The sequence below is a fragment of the Zea mays genome, chromosome 6 (assembly GCF_902167145.1).
Source record: "Zea mays cultivar B73 chromosome 6, Zm-B73-REFERENCE-NAM-5.0, whole genome shotgun sequence".
NCBI lineage: Eukaryota > Viridiplantae > Streptophyta > Magnoliopsida > Poales > Poaceae > Zea > Zea mays.
In genome coordinates this window covers 169,902,389-169,929,924 of record NC_050101.1, presented here as the reverse complement: position 1 = coordinate 169,929,924, position 27,536 = coordinate 169,902,389, and the positions used below count along the sequence as shown (strand labels likewise).

Below are 27,536 nucleotides of genomic sequence, written 5' to 3'. Positions count from 1 at the left end.
TAGTCGCGAGCTGGCACCGACCGGCGACCGATGGGGAGGTGTCGAGGTTGGTGGTTCTGCGCAGGAGCAAGGCAGCGAGAGCTAGATTGACCCAGGCTTATTTTAGGGCCTCACACAAGCTCAGAACCACCGGTCCTCCTCCAATGGCAATGGGCTTATCGGGGTCTGACCCGGTCTCGACCCAGAGAAGCAACCACCACATCCCTAGGACTAGGAATGGTGACCAGCAAGACCCCCGGAAACAAATAGCCCCTCATCGACAACATCTCGTGAATCTAGTGGCGCCAAGACAAAGGACCCAGAAACATCTAGATCTAGTGGAGAAGCTGACTATAAGGAGGCGCCAACTCCTATGAGGAAATAGGATATTTGATCACTCAATCAGACATGATAGCCAAAAAAATCACAGCCACGCAATCTTCTACTAAACTCTCTCGATTACTCTTTTGTAAGAGACCCCATGGTTTGGACATTCCTAACACGAAGATCACCATATTGTTGAACGTATGGGGGGGGGGGGGGGGGGGGGGGGGGGAGCGGGGTGTCAAACGACCGAGCTGGGATGTTTTGACCGTGTCCCTCGTATGTTTTGAGTGTCCGAGGCCCACACGCGCGTCGATATCTGACGAACAATCATGATGCTCCACGTGCTTCCCAACCCGTGAAATGTGTCACCTTAGGCTGTCTCCAGCAACGTCCCCTAAATTTCGTCCCCTAAAGGAATATTCCCTGTACTTTACAGAACACTCTAAAAGATTCTGTCCCCTATATATTCTGTGTCTCCAGCAACGTCCCCTAAAGCTACAGTGTTAACAGAATTCCTTTTTTCCATTTCTTTTTTTGTTTTCTTTGATTTGTACCCATTTCATGAAATTGTAAGGAAGATTAAAAAAATGTATTCAATATTTTTACATATAATAATATAAAAAATGGTTCATTCATACTTTCGAATTGTAACAAAAAATAACATTCCATTTTTTCGTTTTTGTAATTGTTGTTCAAAAACGTGTCATATTCTTTAAATTGTACGGCAAATTTGTTTATAAAATGTCATGCTTCCACCGTAAGCCACGACACTTATTCAAGAAGCCATCGACTAGCTTCGGCTGCACGACAAGAGTATGGCTTCTCTCCGAAGCATATCCCTTCTATAAATACTCACAACCTCAACACATGACTCACACTTCGCATACACTGCTCCACAACAATGAACCCGTTCATAGATTCCAATATTTTTGTTCGCATGGCGCAAGACATGGAAGATGAAGACCATGACCTCGAGGTTGCGACGTACCAACATCGTAGGCGTCGTGCACTTAACGAGCGTCGGTATGCTGGTTCCATTCCCGGGCGTGTTCGCATCCATCGTGACCATATCAGCGGTGATGCAAGAATCCGAGCCGACTACTTTTGCGCGCAACCGGTGTACACGGATGCACAATTTGGAGTACTACAGAAGCGATGGGCCATAGTTCGTGGTCCTGCATATGGTTGGTCTCCACAACACATTGGAGACATCATGAAAACTTGCATCATCTTGCACAACATGATCGTAGAAGATGAAGGTCCTTCGTCTTTGAACACAAGCTTCGACAACATCGGAGTTTTGGCCGACACCTCTCATGGTTCCATGTCCGAGCGCAATGAGTTCATAAACAATAGGTACGACCAACTACATGATGCAGTTAAATATAATCAGTTGCAGGTTGATCTAATCCACCACCACTGGGCGCGGCTTGGATCGGGAGCTACTTAAGTATGTAGTTTATGTTAGTACCATCAATAAAATGTCGTAGTGTCATGTGTAATGTCGTATGTTCTGTTTGTCTGAAGGTAGTATGCAGTAATGTCCTAGGTTATGTTTGTCCCAAGCTATTATGTGTAATGGTGGAATGCAACTACTGCAATATGATGAAGCAAGTCTACTATTTGTATGCAACAACATTATTGTACAACCCCTACAATGCACAAGTGCAGAAACATAAACTTGTTCTTCATTCTCAAAAAAATTACAAGTGCAGAAACATAAACTTGTTCTCCAAACCATGACACAACAGGAAAATGTCAAGTGCACAAGTGCTGTAAATAAACTTGTTTTCGAAAACAACTAACATTACTTCCTCAAACACTACAATGTCTTCATGAACATTCACTTGCTTGACGACGAGCTTCCAGTCACCCTTGCCAGAATCTCCTGTTGTTTCGCCTCATAGTACTGTCGAAGGAGGGGGTTACATTTTGTCAAATCCATGCTCAATATCAGTACCTCCTGTTCCGTCTCCTCCTTCACCTTTTGTCGTTCCATCTTCATCTTCTCTAGATTAAGCTTCTTCCTCTCCAATATGAGTTTCTGCCTCTCCTGTTTCTTCATGAACTCCAACTTCTTCTCCTCAGTTGAAGCTACTGATTTGTACACAGATAACCGTTCCAAAGAAAGCTCACCCATCCGTGTTAGGTACTCCGAATCAGTGGATGATGTGTTCTCTGATCTTTGCTTCTTTGCCTTTTCCTTGGCTGAATCACGACCAAGCGGTCTCTTCGAAGTAAAACTTGATGGAGCTGAGTCTTCACCACCATCTAAGTCAATAGTATTGGATTGGGTTCCAATAGGGTTCGGTGGAGGAATCTGGTTACCCATGTGCTGGTCCATCCATTTTGGTTGATCCTTCAATATGGACCAACAATGTAAGAAATGGAAGGGCTTCTTTTCAACAGCAGCAAACCGAGTAGCCGCAAGAGATGTCTGCAAAACATATAATGCATTTACTCAAACCGCTGGGATGTAGTAAAGTACACTGATGAAGAACATATGCATAATACAACATACACTTACCTTATCTGCATCAGTCATGCCACTTGGGTTTTGTCGAAGCACAGCCATCATGTATCCAGCAAATGTAGAACATTGAGTTTTGATACTGTCCCACCTGCTCATGAGAGATTTTGTAGACCTCTCTGGCATTGATCCTCTGCGAGAGTTGTATGCCTCTGTAATCCGATTCCAAAATCCTTGACGCTTCTGACCAGTGTTGACAATGGGATCACAACTCACAGCCAACCAAGCTTGACAAACCCTCATATCCTCTTCAGACGTGAAATTTGCTAGCTTTGTGCGTTGAGGAGCCTTCTTCACAGGAGGTGGTGCTGGTGATCCCTGGGCTGGTATCTCAGGCGTAGGAGCAAATGCAGTGTTCTGAAACTGAGTGGCATCATCCTCGGAGAGATAACTTCCATATTGTGCCATAACTTGGTTCCAGTCGGTACCCATGCTGTACAATGAAGGTACTCGCACAAAAATAGAACATATTTAACTAAATAAGTGTACTACATTTCAGGCAACCATATGAAATGAATAGAAACCATGACACTGTTATCAGTCTCATGCACAACAAAGTCAGTAGTGGCGAGGACTACATATATTGCAAAGTTCATAACATTAAGCATTACCAAAGATAGGTATGGACAAACATAACCAGCATATGAACTAAAGCAGGTTGTTGTGGCACACATCAGTTGTGTTCACATACAAAAGACTAGTACGACATACATAAACCTAGCACATACACCTAATCTAGTAGGGATAGGTGTCGTCGGTGGAGTAGTCACGGCCGTCGTCGTAGCCGACGATTTCGTCATTGTTTAACTCTGAATCATAATCAATCAGAAGCTCATCCTCTGTTTGTGATGATTCAGCAATTGGTGTAGGGGTCATGTGCTCCATCTCCCAGTCTTTTTCCAGTGCAAGCTGATCAAGGTCGTTGGCGAGGTCCTCGATCTGAACTAATGCACGATTCATTTCATTCAAGACTGGTCCGCTAACTGGTTGGAAGGCACCGTGGACGACATCGACGATGTCGGCACAACGCTCCTCCACTACTCTGATTAAATGAGCGAGTGCTCTTCGGAGCTTTGCGTTCTCCGAATCCATGGTCTACATAAAAGATATGGTTCTGTTAATATCTGTAGGTCAAAATTTTATGTAAACCGTGGCCTAGTTCATAATTTATAATGGTAGAGAGTGTATACAAATGGATTGTCAATACCAGTCCATATGTTTTTGTCAATACACACCGCATTCAAATGTTGTGACTGTCAAAATCAATAATGAAGACACAACCTAGTGCTGATCATTCTGTGTGTCGAAACCCTAAACCTAGTGATGATGATTTAGTGTGTCAAAACCTGTCGCCAAGTATTTGTGAATACACAGCGATTCGCACAACAACAAGTATTTGTAGCACATTCAATTTTTGTCACTGTCAATAGCAATAATCAAAACTATACCAACTGGTCAATGAACCCTACAAGCATGGAATGTGTGTTGGCGTAATCATAAACCCTAGATCTGGACGAGTTCTACAAAATCAACTACTTGGATCATACAAACGACAATGGATCTGCAATGGATACCTTTTTCTCTTCGGATGTGGAGCACCGGAGCTAGTGGAAGCCGATGAAGATGGCGGCGACGAGATGCGCTTGCGTTTCTGCGCACCTTCCTTCGTCGGCGTCGTGGATCTTCTCAGCTTCTTCGCGATGGCGGTTCGACGGCGACGAACACCGACGGTTGCACCGGACCCTTGGATCTCGGTCTCCTCGCGGGCCACCTCCTTGCCTCCAACCACCGAGAGCGGTCCGCCGCCGGACCCGCTCGAGCACGGCCGCTTTGAGCCCAGCTTGCCCGGCTCCGCCGACGAGCCGCGCCGCGAGGCCCCCTCGCCGAGATGAATCGAAGTCGCCAGCGACGGGACTACAGCGCGCTCGGATTTTTCACCCCCGCGCGAGCCCGACGACTCGCCCGGATAGCGCACGTCTCCAAGTCTCCACATCTAGGGTGCGTGCGGCGTCCTCTAAAATTTAGAGTGTCATTTAGAGGACCTTGCTGGGCGCCTAGAGGAGGCTTCTGAACTCTAAATTTAGAGTACAGAACGCTTTACAGTGCGTTGTTGGAGCTAGCCTTACAACTTCTCTTTGTAGTAGAAGATATAGAAATTTGGCATCATGAGTTTGTTACATCGTCACTAGTCTAGTCGCTTAGCCCTCATTTTTCAGTTTCCCGTGTCTTTATGTTAAAGCGACTTCATTCTAGTGAAATTACTATAAAATTCTATGAAATTCCCTTGGATCTAGATTGGAAGAGTTATCTAGAGGTGCTTTAAGTTTTGTATTGCTAAAAAGTTGTCTTTTTTTTTAAAAAAAAACTATCTTTTGGATCTAGCCCTTTAATTTGGCTTTGAATTTTTAGGGAGTAAAAGTCAAAGTCAAAAGCCAACCAAACATGTCCTAAATTATGGTAAGCTCCCTACAGAAATATAGTTATTTTTGTATCTACTTGACAGTGCTTCATAAACTCCACTCCAAAGGTGTTAGAGCAGCTCCAACATGCTCCTTCAACATTGCTACTCCATCTCGCTCGGCATACCGTCTCCCTCACTAGCCAGTTTTGCCGAGGTGCGCTCACTCGCCATTAGCCGCGCACATGCCCGTACAAAGATCCTGGCGGTAGCAGATTGTATCTGTGGTCTAGAAAAAACTAACTTTTAGATAATTCGTTGGTTAACCTCAGCCAAAGAAAATTTTGTACTTTAAAAACTCAATTGCAAAACTTGTATTTACATAGGATTTTATATAAGTCGTTGGAGTTGCTCTTATTGGAAGCTCCTAGTAGAGCTTCACCAAAATAACCCGGTCTGCCACTTGACCTATCTAACTGAGTTCAAACCCTCAACTTGACGTACTCGTTTTTTGGTGCTCGTCGGTAATAAAATGTTTTTGATGACTTACGATGTATTTCGTTTGCAGGTCAGGCTACTTTTGGAGTCATCTAAACCTACGTCCGAGCCTATACCAATTTATGATTTAAATCGTAGAATGATATCGTATGTTGTTGTGTTATTCTAATAATAGGTTAGCATGCAAGATGACTATTCCGGGAGAAACCGTTGGAAAGCTCTAGCTAGAGCGAGACTATGATGGACGAGCCAAACCGCCAGACCAAACACACTATTAGTGAATGTCAAAATTCACGAGTCCTTTGAACATGTTTACAAAGATATGTATTTACGAACGTATGCGCCTATACTGGGTCTCACAAAACTCACAGCAAAATAGGAAAATTGAATTACAATCGAAGAATAATAGTAGGAGGCATGTCAAAAACTCACGGAATAACGAAACGAGTACACGACGGCCGTTGGAGCGGACGCAGCCATCCAGGCCAGGTTGAGAGGAATCGTCAGCACCTCCACCCATCTGGAACGAACATCCAGATCCGTCCAGATCCAGATTCACCCGTCTGGCACTTCACTTGGCATCACCCCCGCCGTCGCGCCGCGGCCGGCCGGGCCTGCACCAAGGGGTCCAGGTGAATAGGTGATGCGGCCGACTCACCCGCGGCGCGGCGCGGCCCTCGTGAGAACTGCAAAACCACCGGCCGTATACAGTAGGCCTGCCTGCCTGCCTGCCTGCCTGCCAGCAAACCCTCCCGATCGGCCGCACTGAAATGATCAGAGTGAAGGCCTGTTTGGTTCACTACCCCAGTTGCCACACTTTGCCTAACTTTTCTGCCTAAGGTTAGTTGTTCAATTTGAACGACTAACCTTAGGCAAAATGTGACACATTTAGCCACAAACCAAACGGGCCCTGAGTCCCCTCCTCCTCGCCCGCCCGCTCCGTGTTCATTGCCCCACTCCCTCACGCCTCTCGCGCCCGCCGCTCCACCACCCCAACCCCCACCCACGCTCAGGTAACCGCCTGACATCGTCATCGGCCTCCGCGATCTCGGCATTATTTACCCGTCCCCATGGACCAGCGGCACATGGGGTTCCTGACTCGTGAGTTTGTGACAGTGGTTTTCTCTGTGCCGCCTTTTGCAGGGGAAGGGGGTCTGGGTTGCGTACAGGCGAAAGGCACGCGCCGCCGCTGCCGCGCGAGCCTCTCCGTCCCCATCGCCGCGCAGATGGATCCGTCGTCGGAGCCCCTGTACGCGCAGGTCGAGCCGTACGACTCCGGGTTCCTCAAGGTCTCCGATGTCCACACCATCTACTACGAGCAGTCCGGGAACCCGCAGGGCCATGTGAGGGTCTAATTCCTCTATCTCTTTCTGTTGAATTTCATACAATCCTGTCTCTCTGTTGAATTTGGTAGATCGTGGGATTTTGATAACCCAGCTCGCTGAGCCTCGTACACGCAGCGAATAACTTGCTAGAACTGCATGGTTGTTCTGCCCTTATGAGATAAGCTTATCGTCCTGTCAATTTTGCAGGCGGCGGTGTTTCTCCACGGCGGTCCCGGAGCCGGCACGTCGCCCGGCAACAGGAGGTTCTTTGACCCGCAGTTCTACAGGATCGTTCTGTTTGACCAGGTTATTTCGGCGACTCGTCTCTTTCTTTTCTTTTCTTATTAAACGCAACCAAAGGGCCTTGGGGCAGTGTTCTTAAGGCGTTAAAGCGAGCAAGTAAACATGATCACTGCCTTAGCACCTAGGCGGGCAAGGCGCCAAGAATTCTCCGAGCGCCTCGACGCCTAGGCGACGCCTAGGCAACGCCTTAAAAACACTGCTTGGGGCCTTGGGGGCTGTGTGTTGTTCCTGATATGTGTTATGGTTCGATTGCAGAGGGGTGCAGGCAGAAGCACTCCCCATGCTTGTTTAGAGCAGAACACTACTTGGGACTTGGTAGCTGACATTGAGAAGCTCAGGGAGCATCTTGGCATCCCTGAATGGCAGGCAATTATCTTCTTTTTCAACAACACTGATTACTCACTCTTCAGTGCTGGAACTCAATGCTGCCAGACAATGTAGGTGTTTGGTGGTTCATGGGGAAGCACCTTGGCACTTGCCTACAGCCAGGAGCACCCTGATAAGGTGATGGATTTTTTTTTGTCTGATGTATTCTGTATTTGAGCATGAAGCTCTTAAGCAAATAAATAACCATGTTGTAGACCTCACTAACACTCCCTGTATGCTCACTAGGTCACTGGCCTTGTTCTGAGAGGAATTTTCTTGCTTAGGAAAAAGGAGTTTGATTGGTTCTATGAGGGTGGTGCAGCAGCCATTTTCCCAGATGGTTTGTATTTTTGATTTTACGTTCTATAAACCGAAAAAACTTTTCTTAAACACATTTCCAATCTTCAATGTTCCATAATGGTACTGGCAACTTATATTAACTATGTTAAATCTGTTTCAGCAATTATAGTTGTATTTAAATGATGTTTGTTAATGCATTTTGTTATATTTTTTCTCTAATAAAAAACATTTTATTTTCTGGTTTTATGAAAGAAAACCCACATATGCGCCTTTTTTGTTTGGAGTACATTGATAACTTTAGTTTTAAATCTGCAGCATGGGAACCATTTAGAGATTTTATTCCTGAGGATGAAAGGAATTGTTTCGTAGATGCTTATAACAAAAGGTTAACTTCCTCTGATCCTATTGTTCAGGTAGCCCCACATATTTCCTTTTGGAAGTAAATACATTATGTTATATATCTGGTGCCTTGTCATAGCCTTTGTTTTATGTTTATTTTTTTAATAAACAGACATTTTCCTTTTCAAATTAGGTTGAAGCTGCTAAGCGCTGGACGATGTGGGAGATGATGACTGCGCAACTTATCCAAAACAATGATAACATTAAACGAGGAGAAGATGATGAATTTTCACTGGCAAGTCCTCTCACACAAGCATCTCTACTTTTCTTTGTAACACTAACACCATTTCAGTTTCTCCCCCTCCTGCTTAGCCACTTTTTTTTTCTTTTCATTCTGGTTATCTCTATACAGAATTGAAAGAAGAATGCCTTGCAAGGGACATGCAATGTTTTTTCTTTAAATCATTATATCCTCAATATTACTCTGGACTTGAAATAGAAACAATAAGCAATCATTGTAAGCACAATTTGGAAAAAATACATCTTAGTGTTAGTAAACTGTTGCAAAAGGGCCTCTAGCCGAGTTGGTTAGGTGGTCTGAATAGCACTCCTCAGATCCTGAGTTCGACTCTCCGTGGGAGCTATGGTTAAAAAATCCCCTCGTCTGTCCCACGCCAAAGCACAGGTCTAAGACCCGGTCGCGGTCGTGTTATCACATAGACTACGGTGCCGCTGTATATGGTTGGGGCAGAGGTTTGGGGGTTTTCTCGACTTGGATGAGAAGGTCTTCTTATTGTAATGCCGGGGGCTGTCTTACCCCTCGCAGGTGGAGTTTTTAGTGTTAGTAAACTGTTGCCACCAATGGCTGTAGAAATCTGCATCGAGTCCTAGAGCAGTTTCCAGGCTGAATCCACCAAACAGTTTGTTTTGCAGAGAAGTGATTGCTTGCTTATTTCGTGAAGGGATTTCTGAAATGAACTAGAAGGCTAGGAGTTGAAAAAAAAGTAGCTTCTCTTTCACTTCCGTCACATAATCACTTTCTACATATAATTTATCCTATTGAAACGCTTTCAACCATCAAATTACTTCTCTTATTGAATCACTTCCCACAGATAACATGCCTAAAGCTACAAAGAGCAACATAATTTTGATAAGACATTTTTTTAGTCGACAGTTTTATGATTTATGTGGTCAAATTACATTTTCTCTTATATTTTCTGATGCAAGGTTCTATGATTTTTCAGGCATTTGCAAGGATTGAAAACCACTACTTTGTGAATAAGGGATTTTTACCCTCGGACTCATTCCTATTGGACAATGTTGATAAGATCCGACATATTAAAGGTTTTATTGTACAGGTATGCTTGTCAATGAGTTTTGCTGTTTTCACAATGTCCATGTGTGTCTGCTAGAAGGCAAAACGGCTTATAATTTGGAACGGATGGAGTAGATATTATATTTGACAAGTCAAGTTGTGCATTGCCTTTAGCTCTTCATGCCTGTCTACCTTTAGTTGTCATTGAACTTCTGGTCAAGCATGTTTTCTTTGTTATTGTCTTGCATGATTGCTTGGATAATCTGGAACTCAAATCAGTGGCAGATATCAAATCGATAAATATAAGTGTGCTTGTGCCTGAACACTTTGTGGTGCAGGGACGTTATGATGTTTGTTGCCCTATGATGTCTGCTTGGGATCTTCATAAGGCTTGGCCTGAAGCAGAATTCAAGGTAAATGGTCCTCCAGTCCTGTGTTTTCAAGTCGTCCGACTAATCGCGATTAGTCGCGATTAGTCGGGCTAGTCGGTTAGCAGAGCTCGATTAGCACAACTGACTCGATTAGAGCACCTAATCGCCCTGGTCGTCCGACTAGTCGACGATTAGGGTCGATTAGTCGCTCGATTAGCTGGTTCTGCGCGACTAGGTTTAGGATCCAGATTTTTTGATTTCGTGGGCTTTTTTGGCGGGCGGCCCAGCTACAGGGAGATGGAACGCCAGCCGTCTCTACTCTCTACTAAACCGATAGTTCACATCTCTATTTTCCTGGCTTCTCAATCTCTTTCCTTTTCTTCTCTTCTCTATTTCCCTACCGGCTCCTAGACTTCTTGTTCTAGAATCTAGACTTCACCTCACCAGTACACTCGCGGTTCCAATCTAGACACGCGCAAATCCAGTTCCAAGCTCCGGACTTCACCGACCCAGATTTCTCGTCCAGAGTCCAGACACTCGTGGTTCCAATCCAGACACACGCAGATCCAGAAATCCAGAATTTTTCGTCGGCATGAGTTCACCTTTTGGAGGTATTCTTTTGTGTAGTTCTGTTCTTCAATCTTCATCCTTCATCCTTGTATGTGTTGTGTCATTCTGGACTGGACTTCTAAATTTTTGTTCTTGTACTCCATCAGTCTATCCTATTCGGCTATTCCTGTAGAGTGTAGACTTGTAATCCATCATTTATCCTATTCCTTATTCATTTTATACATTACATACAGAGTTTGGAGCTGCAGGTGATGAATTTCAGTTGGATGAAGATCTTCTTTAGGTAACTAGGTGGTAATGTGTGTTGTGTGGTATCTGGGACTTGTAGCATTAGTAACTAGTAAGTGTTTCTCTGCTGTTTTCAGTATTGCTGAATTCATGTCATGTTTACCCTATCCTTCATAATATAGTATACGAAGTTCATATATATTATATAGTTATATAATTATATACTATATAGTATAATAGTATATATTATATACTATATACTATATACATAGGTCCTGGTCTCCTGGATGAACAGGACGACTAGTAAACGACCAGGTCGACCAGAGATCGATTAGTCGACCTAGTCGACGACTAATCGAGATTAGTCGACTGGTCGATCCCCCAGTTCGACTAGCTGGTCGAGCGACCAGAAAACATAGCTCCAGTCATTTCTCCAACTACTATATATGATATTCATGCTGGAACTGCGATTTAATAGGATTGTTATATTGAAGCACCAAAATAGTTTTTTTCAGTGTCGGAAATCGGTGTCGTACTGTCATCAATTGTTTTCCTTTCATCAAACAATGACAATACATGCTTGGCTGCCTTTGACAAGAGACAGCATGCTATTAGGAATGCAGGTGGTTGGCCGTTGAACTCGGATATAGGCCACACGATATTTTGCTTAGATGGTTGCAAACAATCAACCTTTTGGTAGACTGAGTAGCTGGTATCTTTCTTCTATGAAACTCATGGTTCAACTTATGATTTTTTAGAATTGAATATTCGGAAAGGGATCTTGGTAAATTCACCTGATTTTTTAGAATTGTGACTGAGCATCGATAACTTGACCGCCTATGACTCCACTGGATGCAGGTGGTAGCAGATGCAGGGCACTCGGCCAATGAAGTTGGCATCGCTGCCGAACTGAGGTCAGCCACCGATAAACTGAGAGACTTGCTGCGCAAATGAGCCGGCGAAAGGCAACCTGCACCTCTATCTGATCATGGAACTCAGAGGCCCATAATAATTACATAGCTGTGTAACGGTTAGCACTGTGCCGTTAAACAATGTCATTGTCACCATCGATATGTTGTTTGTTTGCTCGCTGGAGTGTATGAGGAATTGAAGTTTCAAGACGGGACCAGAATGGGTGGGGCGTGTTTGGTTTGCGTTTTTAGACCTGGTCTGTCTAGCCAGCTATGCCAGGGCAACACACCCTGGCTCTCACCTAGATCCTGTTTGGTTGCTTGTTTGCTCGAATACAGTCCTAACTCATTGAGGCACCTCTGCCGTGGTCACTGCAGCCTCGACTTGAGTTGAGGGGCATTTGACCACCCGACCAACGACAACGAACATAGCAAATCACTCCCAGAATCATAGCAGATCGACGACAACGAACATTCAGGGCCCAGAACACGCTCAAGCTTACTCGTATCTTAGTTATACCACATCAGCGGAGAACATTACAGTTACAGCGTCTAGCAAACTTCTTACACAACACTGCAGTCTGGTAAAAAGTCAGCCCTTGAAGAGCCTGACGAACTACAGCAGATGGGCCAAGGAAAACAAAAGCAGCAGTCATCCTCATCTATAGCAAACTAACTTGCCAGTTGCCACAGCACATTACACACCATGAATCACGCCTTCACCTCCCTTCCGGTTCAGTGTTCTAGTAGACTCCCTAAGCAGCACATGTGCTGCCACACACAAGGTTCCTGCAGGCAAGACAACAGAGTCATTGCAAAAGAAGAAGAAGAAGAAGAAGAAGAAGAAATCACATCAGTAAATCAATTCTTTTAACGAAAAATCGTTCCAAAGGTTTTTGTCTGGAGTTTGAACAGAAGTAGATGAACCAGACGTCGTCTTGACATAATAATGGTACAAGTATGTGCTGGGTTGTCTGACCAATAGGCTGCTCATTCTCAAGCCTTCACAGATGGATTTTAGGGTTTCACTGGATTGAAATCGCTATTAACGGCGGAGAGATGGAGCTTACATTATAGAGCATCCGGAGCCACGCCTGTTCTTCTTCCTGGCAGGCACTGCCTCCCTCCTCCGTGGGGGCTGAAGGACCACTTTGATGGCCGTATCGAAGACAGACTTGACGTTCTAGTGTGGCCAACATAATTACCAAAAAAAAAAACCCTCAGTAAATGTATCTATTAGTACGAACAATCCATACGTGTCTAACTTCAACTAATCAAACGGCAAACCATTCCACATGGGCCATGGCATGACTACCTGCTGGGTTTTGGAACTGCACTCGATGTAGGCCGCAGCGCCGATCTGCTTCCTCAGTTCCTCACCCTGCAAGAACAAAGGCTAAGAGGAATCAAGACAAGTTGCATCACACTTCTGATGACCACCAGCGTTGGAAGTACTGGGTGGAAGAGAGCAGACCTGCGCCGTGGTGACTGCTGAAGCTCCAGGATGGTCGGCGAGGTAGGCTCTGTGGTCGCGGAGATCTGCACAGCCCAACCCAACTCCTTTAATTAGCTACCAGAACTTGGAGGAACAAGAAGAAGAAGCACACAGACGAAATGTGTGTAGTGTGTGTGGGCATTGAATCCCACGATTTTTAATCCAGCAGTTCCTCACCTAACTTGGTCCCAACAAGAACGACCGGGACGTTGGGCGCGAATCTGCGAAGCTCTGGCACCCACTGTTCGTTCAGGGAAAAAAAAACAGTAGAACGGTCAGCTCATAAACGCTCCCATAAACCACCAGAAAAAGCACGTCCATATATACCTTCTTAAGAACGTTCTCGTAGCTCGCCCTGCTGATCAGGGAGAAGGCCAGCACGAACACGTCCGCGCCCCTGTAGCTCAGCGGCCGCAGCCTGCTGTAGTCCTCTTGCCCTGAACACAAAACAGGGAACAGCATCAGATCCCTGCGCGCGTGCAAACCATTTTAGCCGTGGGAGCGGGAGGAGGAGGAAGAAGAAGAAGCAGCACCCGCGGTGTCCCAGAGGCCCAGGTTGACGATGCTGCCGTCCACGGAGACGTTGGCGCTGAAGTTGTCGAACACCGTGGGGATGTAGTCCTGCCAGGAACCACACGTCAGTTTCAGCCAGGCACAACGGAACGCGCATCGCGAGCTGACGGTTCCCGTTCCCTTGTTGTGCACCCGCGGGGAAGAAAGGGACAGCCGGCCGGTGAATCCGTGAATGAGTAATAAGTAGTAAATGGCCTACTCCTGCTAATGCCACTGGACGGCCATTTCTGTACCGAAACGGGCGAGAGAGAGAGATGGGAAACAGAATTAAATGGAACGGAATCTCGGCCGGCGAAGGAGGCGTACCGTGGGGAACTTGTTGCTGGTGTAGCAGATGAGCATGCAGGTCTTGCCCACCGCGCCGTCGCCCACCGTGACGCACTTGATGAACTTGGTCACGCTCATGTCTCCCAGCCCCGGCCGGCAGGCCCCCTTCTTCTCCCCGGCTCAGGTCGGCCCTTCGCCTCACTCTCACACTCCCAGCAGCAGCAGCAGCAGCTAGCGCTCCGAGAAACGGCGGCGAGCGAGCAGCAAGGGACAAGAGAGACAAAGACAACGGGACAAGAACGGGAATGGGTTGCCTTGCTTTGCTTAGCTTTGCTTGTCTTCTCCGAGAAGAGAATGCAGGCCACTCCACGCCAAGACAGGCAAGGCAAAGGCACCGCGCCGGTACCGGCCTGTCGCCCGCCTCCTTAAAGAACTCGCCGCTCGCAGCTGGCCTAGGGAGGCGCGGTGTAAATGCGAGGCCGCAGGACAGGGAGGGCGGCGGGCCGGCTGGTCAAGAATGACACTTGCCGCAAGTGCCCTTCTCCTGAGGGCTGAGGCCAGGCCAGACGAGCTGACAGCTCTGCATCCGCTCCGGCTCCGCTGCCACCCGTCCACTGTTCCATGCCGTGATCACGGATCGAGAGGACACGGTACGCCCGCCCCGTACTCGGCTCGTGTACACTTGAGAAAAGCGTTCAAAAATTTGCTGCGCTCGAGAGCTTCAACGTTCAAATCCGGGGGAGCGTTTTATTCCCCCCGCGCCCCGAAAGAAAGCGAAAAGAGTCCCATCCCAAATAAAAAAAAGGAAAGGGGCCGACGCCCCCCTTTGCCTTGCCTTTGCCTCCACGGTCGTCCACGCATTCGAATCAAACCCCAGCTCTAGCGAGAGGGAGGGGCGGCGGGCCCCTAGGCTACACCGGTCGCCGGCCCGACCGACGAGGAGTTTCCCCCTGCCCCCCGGCACGCGGAGCAGGACGGGGATCCTGGTCTCCTCGTCGGCGTCGCTCGCCTCAAGTTACTTTAGTCACCTAAGTCATTATAATAGTTGCAGTAGCCATTGGCATGTGGAACCGTTTTACAATTCTTTGTCAAAACAGTTTTTTTTAATTTTGAATGATATATTAAAGAAATGTAGGAGGAGCCAATAGAAGCTATATTTTTTTGTGCTCTGGCTTCCAACATAATAGAATTCACAGACTACATCTTTTTTTCTCCGTTTTGCATATGTTGTCAATTTTAATGTTCATACATAATGTAAAAATCTACTCAATATTTTTTTAAAAAAAAATAACAATTTTGTCATCATATATGTTAATTAAGAAAACAGTTAACCAGGATCATTTTTTGTCATCCGATCCTTGATTTCGGCCTTAAATGGGCAGTATGTTTCCTGTGGTTACTTTTTCGTTTGTTTCTCCTTTACCCACTTTCTCCTGCGCACACACCGCAGCGCATTGCCTCCTCGCTCCGCGCATGGCTACCACCGATCCCAGATATCACTCGTGGAGACGAAGAAGCGTATGTCGGTGAGGTACCGATTGTTCGTCGTCTCCAAGTCTCGACTGCGCTCCATCTCCTCTCTTCCCCAGCTCTGCCCCCTCCATCGATGCCGTTGTCGACGCCAAACCGAGCTTGCCTCACCACGTCGGACTGCGCTCCATCTCCATCTCCTCTTTTCCCCAGCCCCGGCCCCTCCGTCGATGCCGTCGCTGGCGCCGCCGAATCGAGCTTGCCTCGCTGGACTGCGCTCCATCTCCTCTCTTCCCTAGCCCTGGCCCCTCCGTCAATGCCGTCACCAGTGGCTACCCGAGCTTGCCTCACCGTCCCCGCTGTCGTCCCGCGAATCCACGAACCACGTCTTCCACTAGCTCGATTTGGCGCGAAGCAATTGGATAGCGAACGCACTGTGCAACACAAGCAACAGAGTGCGTGAGCATCGTCCGTAATTTTAGCGTATTCTTTACAGTTCATTGCTGGAGAATATAGCGGAAATTTTTTTATCACTACATTTAGCATATAGTAGGATATACAACCTTAACCGCCGGGAAGGGCTGGAGCCTGGAACTGGAGGCCGTCGTGACCTCCTGGACGAGCGGACGGCCAGGAGGGAGGCGTCACGTGGGCTTCATCGTCGGCGCTCGTGCCGCCGTGCATTCAGGCGGGCCGCGGCGTCAGTGCCTCTTTATCACACCGCTTTGCTTTCGATTAACGTTTGCGGTTTTGTTTGCGTTTTACTCCCCACTCAGGACCTCATTTCAATGACGGGTAGGCCCCACCAACCAGCAAAACAAAACTACTCCAATGCTTCCTCAGCTCGCCCGCCGTGGCGCGCCACCACATGCTGCTCCCTCAGCACCACCACCACCGGGAGCCCCCGCGCCGCGGAGGGCGCCGGCCGCTCCGTGGCGGCGTCGCCGGCCTTGCCTCGTCTCTCGCGGGGTGCCTACTCCTCGGTCTCGTCGCGACCGCGGCGATGCTCTGCCTCTCCTCCCCGCCCTCCCGCGCGCGCCAGCATGGTGGCAGCCGCGGGATCGTGCCCGCCGGCGGCAGTGGAGCGACACCGAGGGTCACGATCTTCTCCGCGCCGCGGCCGCCGCCGGAGGGCTCGCCCGCGCGGCAGGAGCTGGCGGCGCGCTCCTGGCTGGCGCTCCCGTGGAACGTCAGCGTCGTGCTCCTAGGCGCCGGCCCCGAGTCCGTCGCGCTCGCCGCGCGGCTCGGGCACCGCGTCACCGCCGATGCCGCCATCGATTTTGCGTACGAATTCACAAGAACATTTTACCTTCTTATCGTCTTTTACGTACGCAAGATGATCAGCTCGCCGATCTATCCCGTCTGTCAATCGTCATCGTTGATTGGTTTAGGTTCACGGGGACACCGTTCTTCCACTCAATGGTCGCGAGAGCACAGGCTGCCGCCGACACCGACGTTTGCGTCCTCGTCGACGCCGAGATCGTCCTTCTTCCCGAAATTGTCAACGCGTTGGATCGTTTCAGCAAGGTTGATGGCGACTGGTTCCTCGTTTCTCTGTCACGTAACGTCACCGATCCCCGTTACCAGCTCGCTGACAGTGGAAGCCATTGGGTACAAGCAGACGGCAAAGAAGTGAGCTTTACGGAGGTACCTTTTCGTCTATCTAAAACCAATGCTACACAAGCTGACAAGCATTCTCTGTAACTGTTGACCAATTAATATCTGTCTGCATTAGCTGCAGGAGATTCCAGCTGAGTGGTCATCATCGGAGGGCTCTGACAGAGGGCTGATTATGGCGTGGAACAATCCAAGCAGTGCTTTACACGCAGGAGTTCTGCCTTCTTTTCTGTATGGAAGAGGAGCACAGAATTGGTGGCTGGCTCACGAGGTTCTGTCCTCTGAGATGAGGCTTTTCTTTGATGCAAGCAGTCTGGTTCTTGGACTGTATCCTGAGAGCATTAGCGCCATGCAGCATGTCATGGCCTCGAGTAAGAATGGCAGGTTACCTTCTGTATCCTGGGAGTACGGCGTCAATCACCATCTTGCTGCGGTTTATGGCTCGTATTGCTGTCGATCACCAGCGAGACGCTTTCCTATGCTGCATAGAGTGGTAAAGCAATCTGAAGATTATATGCTCAGCAAAGTTGACACACTCGTATCATCAGATTTCTTCATCAGTAAACAAGGAAATGCCCATGGAGTAGATAGCCTACGGAAGAAACAAAACGTTTCTCTATCTGGATATCTACACGGTTGTTCTTCCGAGACCTCAGCGCCTGACCTTCCATATTCTTTGAGCATGCTACTCGATCTTGTCGCTGATGAGAATGGTTCCGTTGTCCTTGGCGTGGCTGGAAAAAGCTACAGGGACATGCTCATGAGTTGGGCATGCCGCCTGCGTCGTCTTAGAGTTACCAATTTCTTAGTATGTGCCTTAGACCATGAGACATATGAGTTCTCAATCTTACAGGTAGTCATTTTCTGTTATTTGGGCTTCTTTTATGCTTTTCAAACCACAGACAGACCACCTCAAAAGCTTTTTAATTCGAATTCTAGGGGTTGCCAGTTTTCAGAGACCCATTGTCACCAACAAATGTCAGCTTTGACGACTGCCACTTTGGAACGAAGTGTTTTCAACAAGTGACAAAAGTGAAGTCGCGGATTGTCCTTGAGATACTAAGACTGGGATACAATGTGCTGCTGAGTGACGTTGATGTTTATTGGTTTGGCAATCCGATGCCACTCCTGTACTCTCTTGGTCTTGCTACATTCGGAGCACAATCTGATGAATACAATGAGACAGGTAAAAGTTTGGATCCCATTTTCTTATGTTTCTTCCTATTTTCTTCTCTTCACAACTCACACCAACATCTGAACCCAGAGTAAATTTCAATGTACATGACAAGAAGTTCCTAGCAAATGTCCATGTGACACAAACTTCAACCTGCAAATACATTTATTGCTGTCTGTTTACAGGACCAATAAACTTGCCACGCCGACTGAACTCAGGATTCTACTTTGCTCGCTCAGACAACGCCACCATCATTGCAATGGAGATGATAGTAAAACACGCAGCCAGTTCAGGCCTATCTGAGCAGCCGAGTTTCTACGATGTCTTGTGTGGGGAGAACGGAACAAACCGGATCGGTGAAGACAGATGCTTGGAGCCCAACACGAACCTGACCGTTGTGTTCTTGGATCGGGACTTGTTCCCCAATGGTGCCTACAAGGGTCTATGGGAGAAGCGTGATGTACGAGCAACCTGCAAAGAGCTTGGCTGTTTCATCATTCACAACAACTGGATAAACAAGAGGAGAAAAAAGGTCCACCGGCAAATGGTATCTGGGCTGTGGGACTACGATCCTACCTCTAGGCAGTGCTTGCAGGAATGGAGTGCTCAGAATGATGGGGCAATTCCATTTGTTTGAGGACACTGACAGTTAGTAGACTGGTTAACTTACCTCATCCCCTGTTATTAAATTCGAATATTATGTGAGGGATTGATCAATACTTTCATTCGACTTCTTGCAATCACAATCTAAAATTGCTAATTGGACATTGTGTTTGCCACAACCGTTGTGCGACTCCAATAAAACCAGGTTTCTGTAATTTCCAGAACAGAATAAGTAATCCAGCACTCAGTTCAGAGCCAACAGCTTCGTTTGGTTTTTAGTTGAGCATCTCGACGGTTCGCCGCCGGCTCAGAGGAAAACATGGCATCGTTTCACAAAACATGGCGGTGTGAAAGAAAAAGATGGGAGTCCAGATTTCATTTGTAGTTTCCCACACAAAATGACAAAACACTAGCCATCTGCTGCTTGCAGCTCATTGGAGCAGGAAAAACACATAGGATCGTTAATCATCTGTCTAATAACGGCATAAAGGTTTCTGGTCGCAAAAGGTTGACAACTTATTACAGTTCTGCATTGTGGAGAAACAAGATCTCACTTCATCTTCGCTTCGGTAAACAGAACATGCTTGTTCACACGGGGATCATACTTTCTAAACTCAAGCTTCTCGGTGATGCGACGAGGATTCTTGCGCTTCACGTAGAAGAATCCAGTGCCGGCTGCAGAAACCAGCCTGATGAAGATCGAGGCACGCTTTGCCTTCCCCATCAGTGACTATGAATTTGTAGCAGAAGGAACTGAAAGAGGGCAAACCATAAGCATAGGATCAAGATTTATAGAGGTAAAATTCAAGGTTGACATATTCAAGACAGACAGACAATACAATGCACCAGGCAAACAAGCCAAATTTCTACATAAGTTAATAAATAGCAATAAACCCAATAGGATTATGTGGGTTTTTAAAAACCTACATACACAACAATAAATAATATTTAGCCTAATCTTTTATATTACTATTTATATAAATAATATTTAGCGTAATCTTTTATATTACTATATAATTAATGTGTTATATTACTATATAATTAAGGCGCCGCCTCGCCTTAGGCTCTACCGCCTCAAAGGAAAAAAGGGGTCGGTCGCCTTACATCGCCTTAATAACTATGAAACTGACAACGAACAGTGTAATCAGAATGGCGAGAAATTATTGCAAAGGAGAAGTGTAGAGAATTAGGGATGCACCTCACATCCATTAATGGAGGGGTGACTTTCATATATATAGTCAAGGTACAACTTGGAGTACAAGTATAGTACATACATATCTCTAATAAGAAACTTCAGAATAACTAACTCATAAATATATGCATCTGAGGAACACTTCATATATAGACTGCAGATTGCGGTCTGCCTATTCTGATAAAACTGGAGTGAGTCGTTTCTATTCTCACATAGCACATCTTTTCATTAGAGAACTATCAAAACATGAACTAATTATTAGGAAGTATGTAACGAATAATACGGGGAGGACAATACAAGACAAGGGTTAGCAATTTGAGTAGAAATGATCCAGTCACTTCTTTCTTGCCATAATGTAGTGCAGTGTGAGCATTGTCTATTAAACAATAATGGAGGCAAGAGTGATTGTAGGGATGTCAACGGGGCTGCTCCCCGTACCCGTACCCGCCAAACTAAATATTCCCCGTTCCCCGTCCACGCCCGCGGAGAGAAATTTTCCCTGTACCTGTCCCTGTCGGGTATACGGGGATCCGATGGGGAAAAATCCCCGCCAACAGCCCACTTAGAATTTAGAAACAATATTGGTTCTGCCAGTAACCCACTTAAAAATCCTGCCCAGCACAATAAATCAACAGCATATTACAATAGTGAACATACAACAGTGAACATACAACGTAAACATTCAACAGTGACTGCGATTCATTGACATTATGGTCATGATTGTGGTTGCTCGATGACATTATCTCAAGAACAACTACAAATAAATATATGTGCGTGATACTACTAAACTTATTTGCTAGTTGCTACTTAAGTTGCTCACCTGATACTACTAAACGTACGCAGCAGACTCTAGAATCAGCACTTCAGCAGGAACCAGGTTACCAGGAAGCCGAGCAGCCGAGGTCGAGCAGATCTGCAGCAGGTGCCGACGCGACCGAGCAGCACTGCAGCAGGGGCCGAGCACTGGAGCAGCCGAGCACCAGGAAGACGAGCAGGGGACGGTCGTACGGGGATCAGATGGAGGGCTGGAGGAAGAGTGGATGACGAGCGCCCGACCCGAGGAAGAGGAGCAGGGGACGGCTGGACGGGGATCCACCGGTCGCTCGCCTTCTTCCTCAACCCGCCGCTGGACTGCGTCGCCTGCCCGCCGGGCGCGCTCCTCCAGGAGAACAAGCAGGTCGGCGGCCCGCGCGCGTTCGGAGGAAGACGAGCGCCCGAGGAAGACGACGAGCAGGGGCCAGGGGACGGCCTTCCGGTCGACGGACGGACGGAGCGCACTGCGCAGCGCACCAAAGCAGCCGCCACCCGCAAGGCAACAGCCAAACAGAAGCTAGGGTTAGCCGGTGTCGGTCCGATTGATTGGAATGGATGAGGAAATGAGGATCAGGGTATTCCACGCTGAGACATTTGAGACACTGAGGTAACGGTCCCATCTGTCATATCGGGCCTCGACGGGTAGCGGGTATGGGCGGCGATAAACCGTACCCAGCCCCGCCATCCTGATGGGGGGATTGGTTTTTGCCCATATCTTTTTCCGCGGGAGTATTATCACCTGGCAATGGATGAATTACCTGCCCGAAGAATGGGACCCACTGGCATCCCTAGTCCGGTGATTACAAAGTGCTACAGTGAATTTGGAAATACGGGAAAAGAGGTGTTTTTTAAAGCACTTCTTTTTGCATATAAATATTCAATCTCACTAAGGCCTTGTTCGTTTACATCGGATTACACCCGGAATCGTTCCAGCTAATCAAAGTTTATATAAATTAGAGAAGCAATCCGGCTTGGAATCGTTCCAAGCCACCAATCCGACACAAACGAACAAGGCCTAAAGAAAAATGAGTCTAACACAATATTATCCATTGACCTCACATTATTTCCTCCGCCTTAACACATAAGAGCAAACCCGGTAAAATACACGGGTGTACACATAAACCCCAATATTTTTCTTAAAAAAACGAAATCATCAATCATAATAAATTACAAACTTGATTGGAACACAAACCAGTAGGCTGGACGAGGCCGCCTTCGTGAACGAGGACGACTGGACCTGGACGAGGGCGCGCCGCCTGTGAACGACGAGGACCGCGGGTAGGCGAGTTCGGTAGATGGACCAGGGCGCAACGCCGTCGTCGCCGATGCGCCTAGGTGGAATGAGGCTGCGGGGTCAGGTGGGGATTGGGTTTGTGCCTGTGCGGCTGGCCGGCTGTGACCTGCGACCTGTTGGCTGTTGGCTCGCGTCATGGTTCCAGCAGCCCAGTACAGAAGTGCTGTGGCCTGTGACGATGGGCTGTGGACTGATGGGCTGCTTTGTTGAGCCCAAAACCTGTTTAGGTTATTTGGTGCTTCCCTTTGCTAAAGGATAAAAACCGAATTCGACACTTTGGACTAAAATTTACAAACCGTAACACCGAGCACTAGTAGTAGCTGGCGAGCGTCCTTGATAAGTATTGTTATGTATTTGAGCTAGTTTGTAATATTATGTAAACATTATAGAGATTTTTTGTGTGATAATAAATGTACTTATTATAGAAGTGAGCTATATCAGTATCTAAATGTTGAAAAGGAAACGAAGCAAAAATATGCACACAATAGTTGTTAAGTTACTTTATATGCAGGTGAAGGTCTAGCAAAAAAGTTGTTCAGTAGTTGACACACTAATTATATAAGGCTAACTCCAACTGATAGTGCAAATGGGTATGCAAAACGCTACTTACAGAATTGAATTTGAGATGGAGAAAGAAATAAATGATGGGAGGATAGATAGTCTCTAAGAGAGCCTAATTGTGTTTAGGTTGAGGATAGTTGGTAGATAAAGTACATGTTAAGAGCATATCCAATAATACCTCAAACTAGTGCCTTAAATTAAAACATAGGGCTCTATGCAGGAAAAACTATTTCGATAATGCCTTATTTCATAAAATTGGTCAAAAAATTATAACACGCTCTCCTAAGTGCATCAAATATACTACACTATTGTGCTATAATCTAGATTTAAGGCTTTATTGTTGGAGTGAAATGTTTTGTCGGTGCCATAAATTCATATAAAATATACTCATTTTTAAATTATATGGCATTTTTATAAGTCACGTTGTTGGAGATGCTCTAATGTAAAGATTTCATGAAGAAGTTGGCCAGCGGTTATCAAAACTAATTACTCCCTCAGTCCACATAATTTAGACATTTTAGATTTGTCCTAAGTCAATCACTATCAACTCTGACCGTCGTAGGCCCAACCGCCCATGTGCCATCCTATCCTCATCAGGTCTAGTTTAGTACTCTAGTATTAAGCTCAATCCATATGTATTAAGACTGGTGAAAGGGAAATGGGCTTAATCATTTTATATAAACAATTTTGGTGTTTGATATCCATCACAAACCACGTGGACTAACTAGTTTGTCTAGCCATCATTTATGTCAGGTGCATAAGGTTCAACACAAACCAAGAAAGAAATTAAGTTGGGGACTCAACAATATTTGGAGCAAGACTTGAGAGTGTGCTGACAAGTGGCGTACCGGACAGTGTCCGGTGCACCAGACCGAGCTCCACTCGAACAGCTCACTCTCGAGAATTTCCAAGGGATGTTCCGCTATAATTCACCGGACTGTCCGGTACAACTACATGACAAACAACTTCAATGGACGACTGCTCCAAACCCCAACGGGCGTGCTGACGTGGCGCGCACCGGACAGTGAACAGCACATGTCGGTGCGCCACCGGACTATCCGGTGTGCCCATTGCCAGCAAAAACAGCCAACAACTAGGATGTGGTTGGAGGCTATAAATACCCCCAACCACCTCCGTCAATGGCATCTAAGTTTTCTGAACTCCACATTCATTGCAAGAGAAAAACCAAACACTTCAAGACACATTCAAAGCATTAAATTTACTCCAAGCTCCCAAAATCAACTCTAGTGCTTAGAGACTTATGAGAGGATTATTTGTGTTCTTTTGTTGCTCTTGTTGCTTAGATTGCTTTCTCCTCCTTTATTCTTATTCTCATAAGTGCTTTGTAAAGCTAGCAAGAGACACCTAAGTGCGTGGTGATCCTTGCAGGGTCTTAGTGACCCATGTGATTAAGGAGAAAGCTCATCCGGTATAAGTGACCGTTTGAGAGAGGGAAAGGGTTGAAATAGACCCGGCCTTTGTGGCCTCCTCAACGGGGACTAGGTTCTTTGAAACTGAACCTCGGTAAAATAAATCACCGTGTTCAATTGTAGATCTTCACTTGATTTGTTTTTCCCTCTCTAAAAGTTCCTTTGATCATATTGATTTGAATTTGCTCACAAAGGTCATCCACATTGATCGAGCAACTCTAAGCAAGGAGAACTATCTTCCATACTCCAATTTAATTCTAACGTTAACTCCGGCCTTAGTGCAAGTTTAAGTTTATAAATTTTAGGTTTTGCCTATTCACCCCATCTAGGCGACTATCAACTAGCTCCAGTAGTAACATGTAAAAGCTCATGTCATCTAAATATAGAGGTTTGTCAGATCCTTTATCCCTCCAACAAGAGACTCTAAAAGGTCCTCTAAAATTTAGAGGATGGCATGTGTGCGCTATATATAGAGGGTGTACGGTGGTCCTCTATACACTGTGCTGATTCCTGTGTTTGTGAGTTCACGTGCTGACGAGCGGTAAGAAATAATATAGAATGCCAAATCTGGTAACACTGTTGATATAGATGATGAAATTTAGAGGATATTGCTGGAAATGAAAAAGATATAGAGTACATAATCTTTTAGAGAGTGGTGTAAAAGACAGAGAATATTCTTTTATAGAATGAAATTTAGAGGACGTTGCTAGAGACAACCTAAGGTGGATTGTAGTTGTCGGGGACCATAATTAGGGGTACCCTCAAGACGCCTAATTCTCAGCTGGTAACCCCCATCAGCATAAAGCTGCAAAGGCCTGATGGGTACGATTAAGTCAGGGATCAGTCCACACGAGTGACTCGATCACGCTTCACCCGAGCCTAGCCTCGGCCAAAGGCAGCCGACCTCGAGAGACTTCCGTCTCGCCCGAGGCCCCCTTTTTATGGCGGACACATCACCGGCTCGCCCAAGGCCTTGGCTTCGCTCAGAAGCAACCTTGACTAAATCACCACACCGACTGACCAAATTGCAGGGGCATTTAACGCAAAGGTGGCCTGACACCTCTATCCTGACACGCGCCCCCGGCAGAGCCGAAGTGACCGCCGTCACTCCACCGCTCCACTGGCCAGTCTGACAGAAGGACAGCGCCGCCTGCGCCACTCCGACTGCAGTGCCACTCGACAGAGTGAGTCTGACAGGCAGTCAGGCCTTGCCAAAAGCGCCACGACGAACTCCGCTCCGCCCGACCCCAGGGCTCGGACTCGGGCTAAGACCCGGAAGACGGCGAACTCCGCTCCGCCCGACCCCAGGGCTCGGACTCGGGCTAAGACCCGGAAGACGGCGAACTCCGCTCCGCCCGACCCCAGGGCTCGGACTCGGGCTAAGACCCGGAAGACGGCGAACTCCGCTCCGCCCGACCCCAGGGCTCGGACTCGGGCTAAGACCCGGAAGACGGCGAACTCCGCTCCGCCCGACCCCAGGGCTCGGACTCGGGCTAAGACCCGGAAGACGGCGAACTCCGCTCCGCCCGACCCCAGGGCTCGGACTCGGGCTAAGACCCGGAAGACGGCGAACTCCGCTCCGCCCGACCCCAGGGCTCGGACTCGGGCTAAGACCCGGAAGACGGCGAACTCCGCTCCGCCCGACCCCAGGGCTCGGACTCGGGCTAAGACCCGGAAGACGACAAAACTCCGCCTCGCCCGACCCCAGGGCTCGGACTCCGCCCTGGCCTCGGCCGAACGACTTCCGCCTCGCCCGACCCCTTGGCTCGGGCTCGGCCACGGCAACAGAAGGCAGACTCAACCTCGGCTTCGGAGGAACCCCCACGTCGCCCTGCCTAGGGCACAGACCGCCACGTCAACAGGAGGCGCCATCATCATCCCACCCCGAATCGACTCGGGTCACGGAGAACAGGACCGGCGTCTCATCCGGCCAGCTCCGCCAGAGGGGCAATGATGGCGCTCCACAAGCTCTATGACGACGGCGGCCCCCAGCTCTCTTACGGAAGCAGGACAACGTCAGCAGGGACTCGACCGCTCCAACAGCTGTCCCTCCATCAGGCTCCGCCGCACCTCCGACAGCCACGACATCACGCCAGCAGGGTGCCCAGATCTCTCCGGCCGCCACATTGGCATGTACCTAGGGCGCTAGCTCTCCCTCCGCTAGACACGTAGCACTCTGCTACATCCCCATTGTACACCTGGATCCTCTCCTTACGACTATAAAAGGGAGGACCAGGGCCTTCTCAGAGGAGGTTGGCCGCGCGGGACCGAGGACGGGACAGGCGCTCTCTTGGGGCCGCTCGCTTCCCTCACCCGCGTGGACGCTTGTAACCCCCCTACTGCAAGCGCACCTGACCTGGGCGCGGGACGAACACGAAGGCCGCGGGACTTCCACCTCTCTCACGCTCGACTCCGGCCACCTCGCCTCTCCCCCCTTCGCGCTCGCCCACGCGCTCGACCCATCTGGGCTGGGGCACGCAGCACACTCACTCGTCGGCTTAGGGACCCCCCTGTCTCGAAACGCCGACAGTTGGCACGCCAGGTAGGGGCCTGCTGCGTGCTGACGAACAGCTCCCCGTCAAGCTCCAGATGGGCAGTCTCCAGCAACCTCTCCGGCCCGGGACGGTGCTTCGTTTCGGGACTCTTGAGTTCATGTCCTTCGACGGCAGCTACGACGTGACACTTCTTCCACCGCCGCGCGACTACGACAATGGCGGCCGACAACCCGCCCGCCGGCGGCGGAATCGACGACGTCTACCCCGCGTGGTGGAAGAGCAACATTCGGGCTCGCTCCGTTCTCTCCCCCGCCAACGGAGGAGGAGGCGGGGCCGTCAAGGCCAGACGGGAGGCCGCGCTTCGTCGGCCGTCGAGCGAATCGACGACCCCGATGCCCCGACGGAAGGCACGCCGGACGTTGACCTCGCGTTCGAGACGGAGGCAAGCGCCGTCCCCCCGCGGCACGCTGACCCCGAGCAAGAAGACGATGCCGGCGCGCTCGCGGAAAGCCTGCAGGACGTCGCCCTCGAACCAGAGATGACGGCGCAACCAGTCCCCGATGTGACTACGTCGCTCCTCGTCGACCAAAAGGTAACGACTAACTCCCATCTTGCGTCATTTCGACTCGGCCTCAACCCGCCAAACGACCTCGTTTTGGCGGGCGCTCTCATTGAGGCGAGTGCAACCCCACTGAGGTTCCGTATGCGGTCACCTTGGGACCGACTGACGGACGTCTCGACCTACGGGCCCTCTGGGTCCGAGGAAGATGACGATCCCAGCATCGGTTGGGA

General features: G+C 48.2%; 5 protein-coding genes across 12 annotated transcripts; 2 read left to right on the top strand and 3 right to left on the bottom strand.

Annotated features, from left to right (window-relative positions):
- Positions 1-1,201: 1,201 nt before the first annotated feature.
- LOC103630600 (glutathione S-transferase T3-like) lies at positions 1,202-3,263 on the bottom strand. The gene is made up of 2 exons (XM_020539613.3): positions 2,834-3,263; positions 1,202-2,743 (listed from the first exon to the last, which is right to left on the bottom strand). Exons 1-2 carry the CDS (start codon positions 3,242-3,244, stop codon positions 2,150-2,152), a joined length of 1,005 nt encoding a protein of 334 aa, XP_020395202.1. The 5' UTR covers positions 3,245-3,263; the 3' UTR covers positions 1,202-2,149.
- Positions 3,264-6,515: 3,252 nt separating this feature from the next.
- Positions 6,516-12,103, top strand: LOC100272740 (Proline iminopeptidase). 4 transcript variants are annotated; one of them, XM_035959420.1, is made up of 12 exons: positions 6,548-6,745; positions 6,876-7,075; positions 7,265-7,363; positions 7,616-7,726; positions 7,802-7,864; positions 7,973-8,066; positions 8,342-8,439; positions 8,559-8,660; positions 9,610-9,723; positions 10,019-10,093; positions 10,855-10,904; positions 11,708-12,065. In XM_035959420.1, exons 2-12 carry the CDS (start codon positions 6,959-6,961, stop codon positions 11,712-11,714), a joined length of 930 nt encoding a protein of 309 aa, XP_035815313.1. In that variant the 5' UTR covers positions 6,548-6,745; positions 6,876-6,958; the 3' UTR covers positions 11,715-12,065. The 4 variants fall into 4 exon arrangements, with proteins under 4 accessions (XP_020394418.1, XP_035815313.1, NP_001140665.2 ...); NM_001147193.2 differs by lacking the exon at positions 10,855-10,904 and having other exon boundaries at positions 6,676-6,745; positions 11,708-12,103; XM_035959419.1 differs by lacking the exon at positions 6,548-6,745 and having other exon boundaries at positions 6,763-7,075.
- A 142-nt stretch (positions 12,104-12,245) lies between these two features.
- On the bottom strand, positions 12,246-14,269 carry LOC542017 (rop6 protein). Its single transcript, NM_001111664.1, has 8 exons — positions 14,135-14,269; positions 13,789-13,876; positions 13,583-13,692; positions 13,433-13,496; positions 13,235-13,299; positions 13,076-13,141; positions 12,831-12,943; positions 12,246-12,549 (listed from the first exon to the last, which is right to left on the bottom strand). The coding sequence occupies exons 1-8, from the start codon at positions 14,231-14,233 to the stop codon at positions 12,516-12,518; spliced, it is 639 nt and encodes a 212-aa protein (NP_001105134.1). The 5' UTR covers positions 14,234-14,269; the 3' UTR covers positions 12,246-12,515.
- A 1,297-nt stretch (positions 14,270-15,566) lies between these two features.
- LOC103630599 (Beta-arabinofuranosyltransferase RAY1) lies at positions 15,567-19,081 on the top strand. Of its 2 annotated transcripts, none has more exons than XM_008651647.4 (5): positions 15,567-16,849; positions 16,957-17,212; positions 17,307-18,035; positions 18,122-18,368; positions 18,542-19,081. In XM_008651647.4, the coding sequence occupies exons 1-5, from the start codon at positions 16,434-16,436 to the stop codon at positions 18,991-18,993; spliced, it is 2,100 nt and encodes a 699-aa protein (XP_008649869.1). In that variant the 5' UTR covers positions 15,567-16,433; the 3' UTR covers positions 18,994-19,081. The 2 variants fall into 2 exon arrangements, with proteins under 2 accessions (XP_008649869.1, XP_008649865.1); XM_008651643.4 differs by having other exon boundaries at positions 15,569-16,849; positions 17,301-18,035.
- Positions 19,082-19,307: 226 nt separating this feature from the next.
- LOC100283702 (50S ribosomal protein L33) lies at positions 19,308-22,306 on the bottom strand. Of its 4 annotated transcripts, XM_020538989.3 has the most exons (3): positions 20,972-21,098; positions 20,657-20,762; positions 19,308-19,712 (listed from the first exon to the last, which is right to left on the bottom strand). In XM_020538989.3, exon 3 carries the CDS (start codon positions 19,681-19,683, stop codon positions 19,510-19,512), a length of 174 nt encoding a protein of 57 aa, XP_020394578.1. In that variant the 5' UTR covers positions 19,684-19,712; positions 20,657-20,762; positions 20,972-21,098; the 3' UTR covers positions 19,308-19,509. The 4 variants fall into 4 exon arrangements, with proteins under 4 accessions (XP_020394578.1, NP_001335905.1, XP_020394577.1 ...); NM_001348976.1 differs by lacking the exons at positions 20,657-20,762; positions 20,972-21,098 and adding an exon at positions 22,157-22,306; XM_020538988.2 differs by lacking the exon at positions 20,657-20,762 and having other exon boundaries at positions 20,972-21,434.
- Between the last annotated feature and the right edge of the window lie 5,230 nt (positions 22,307-27,536).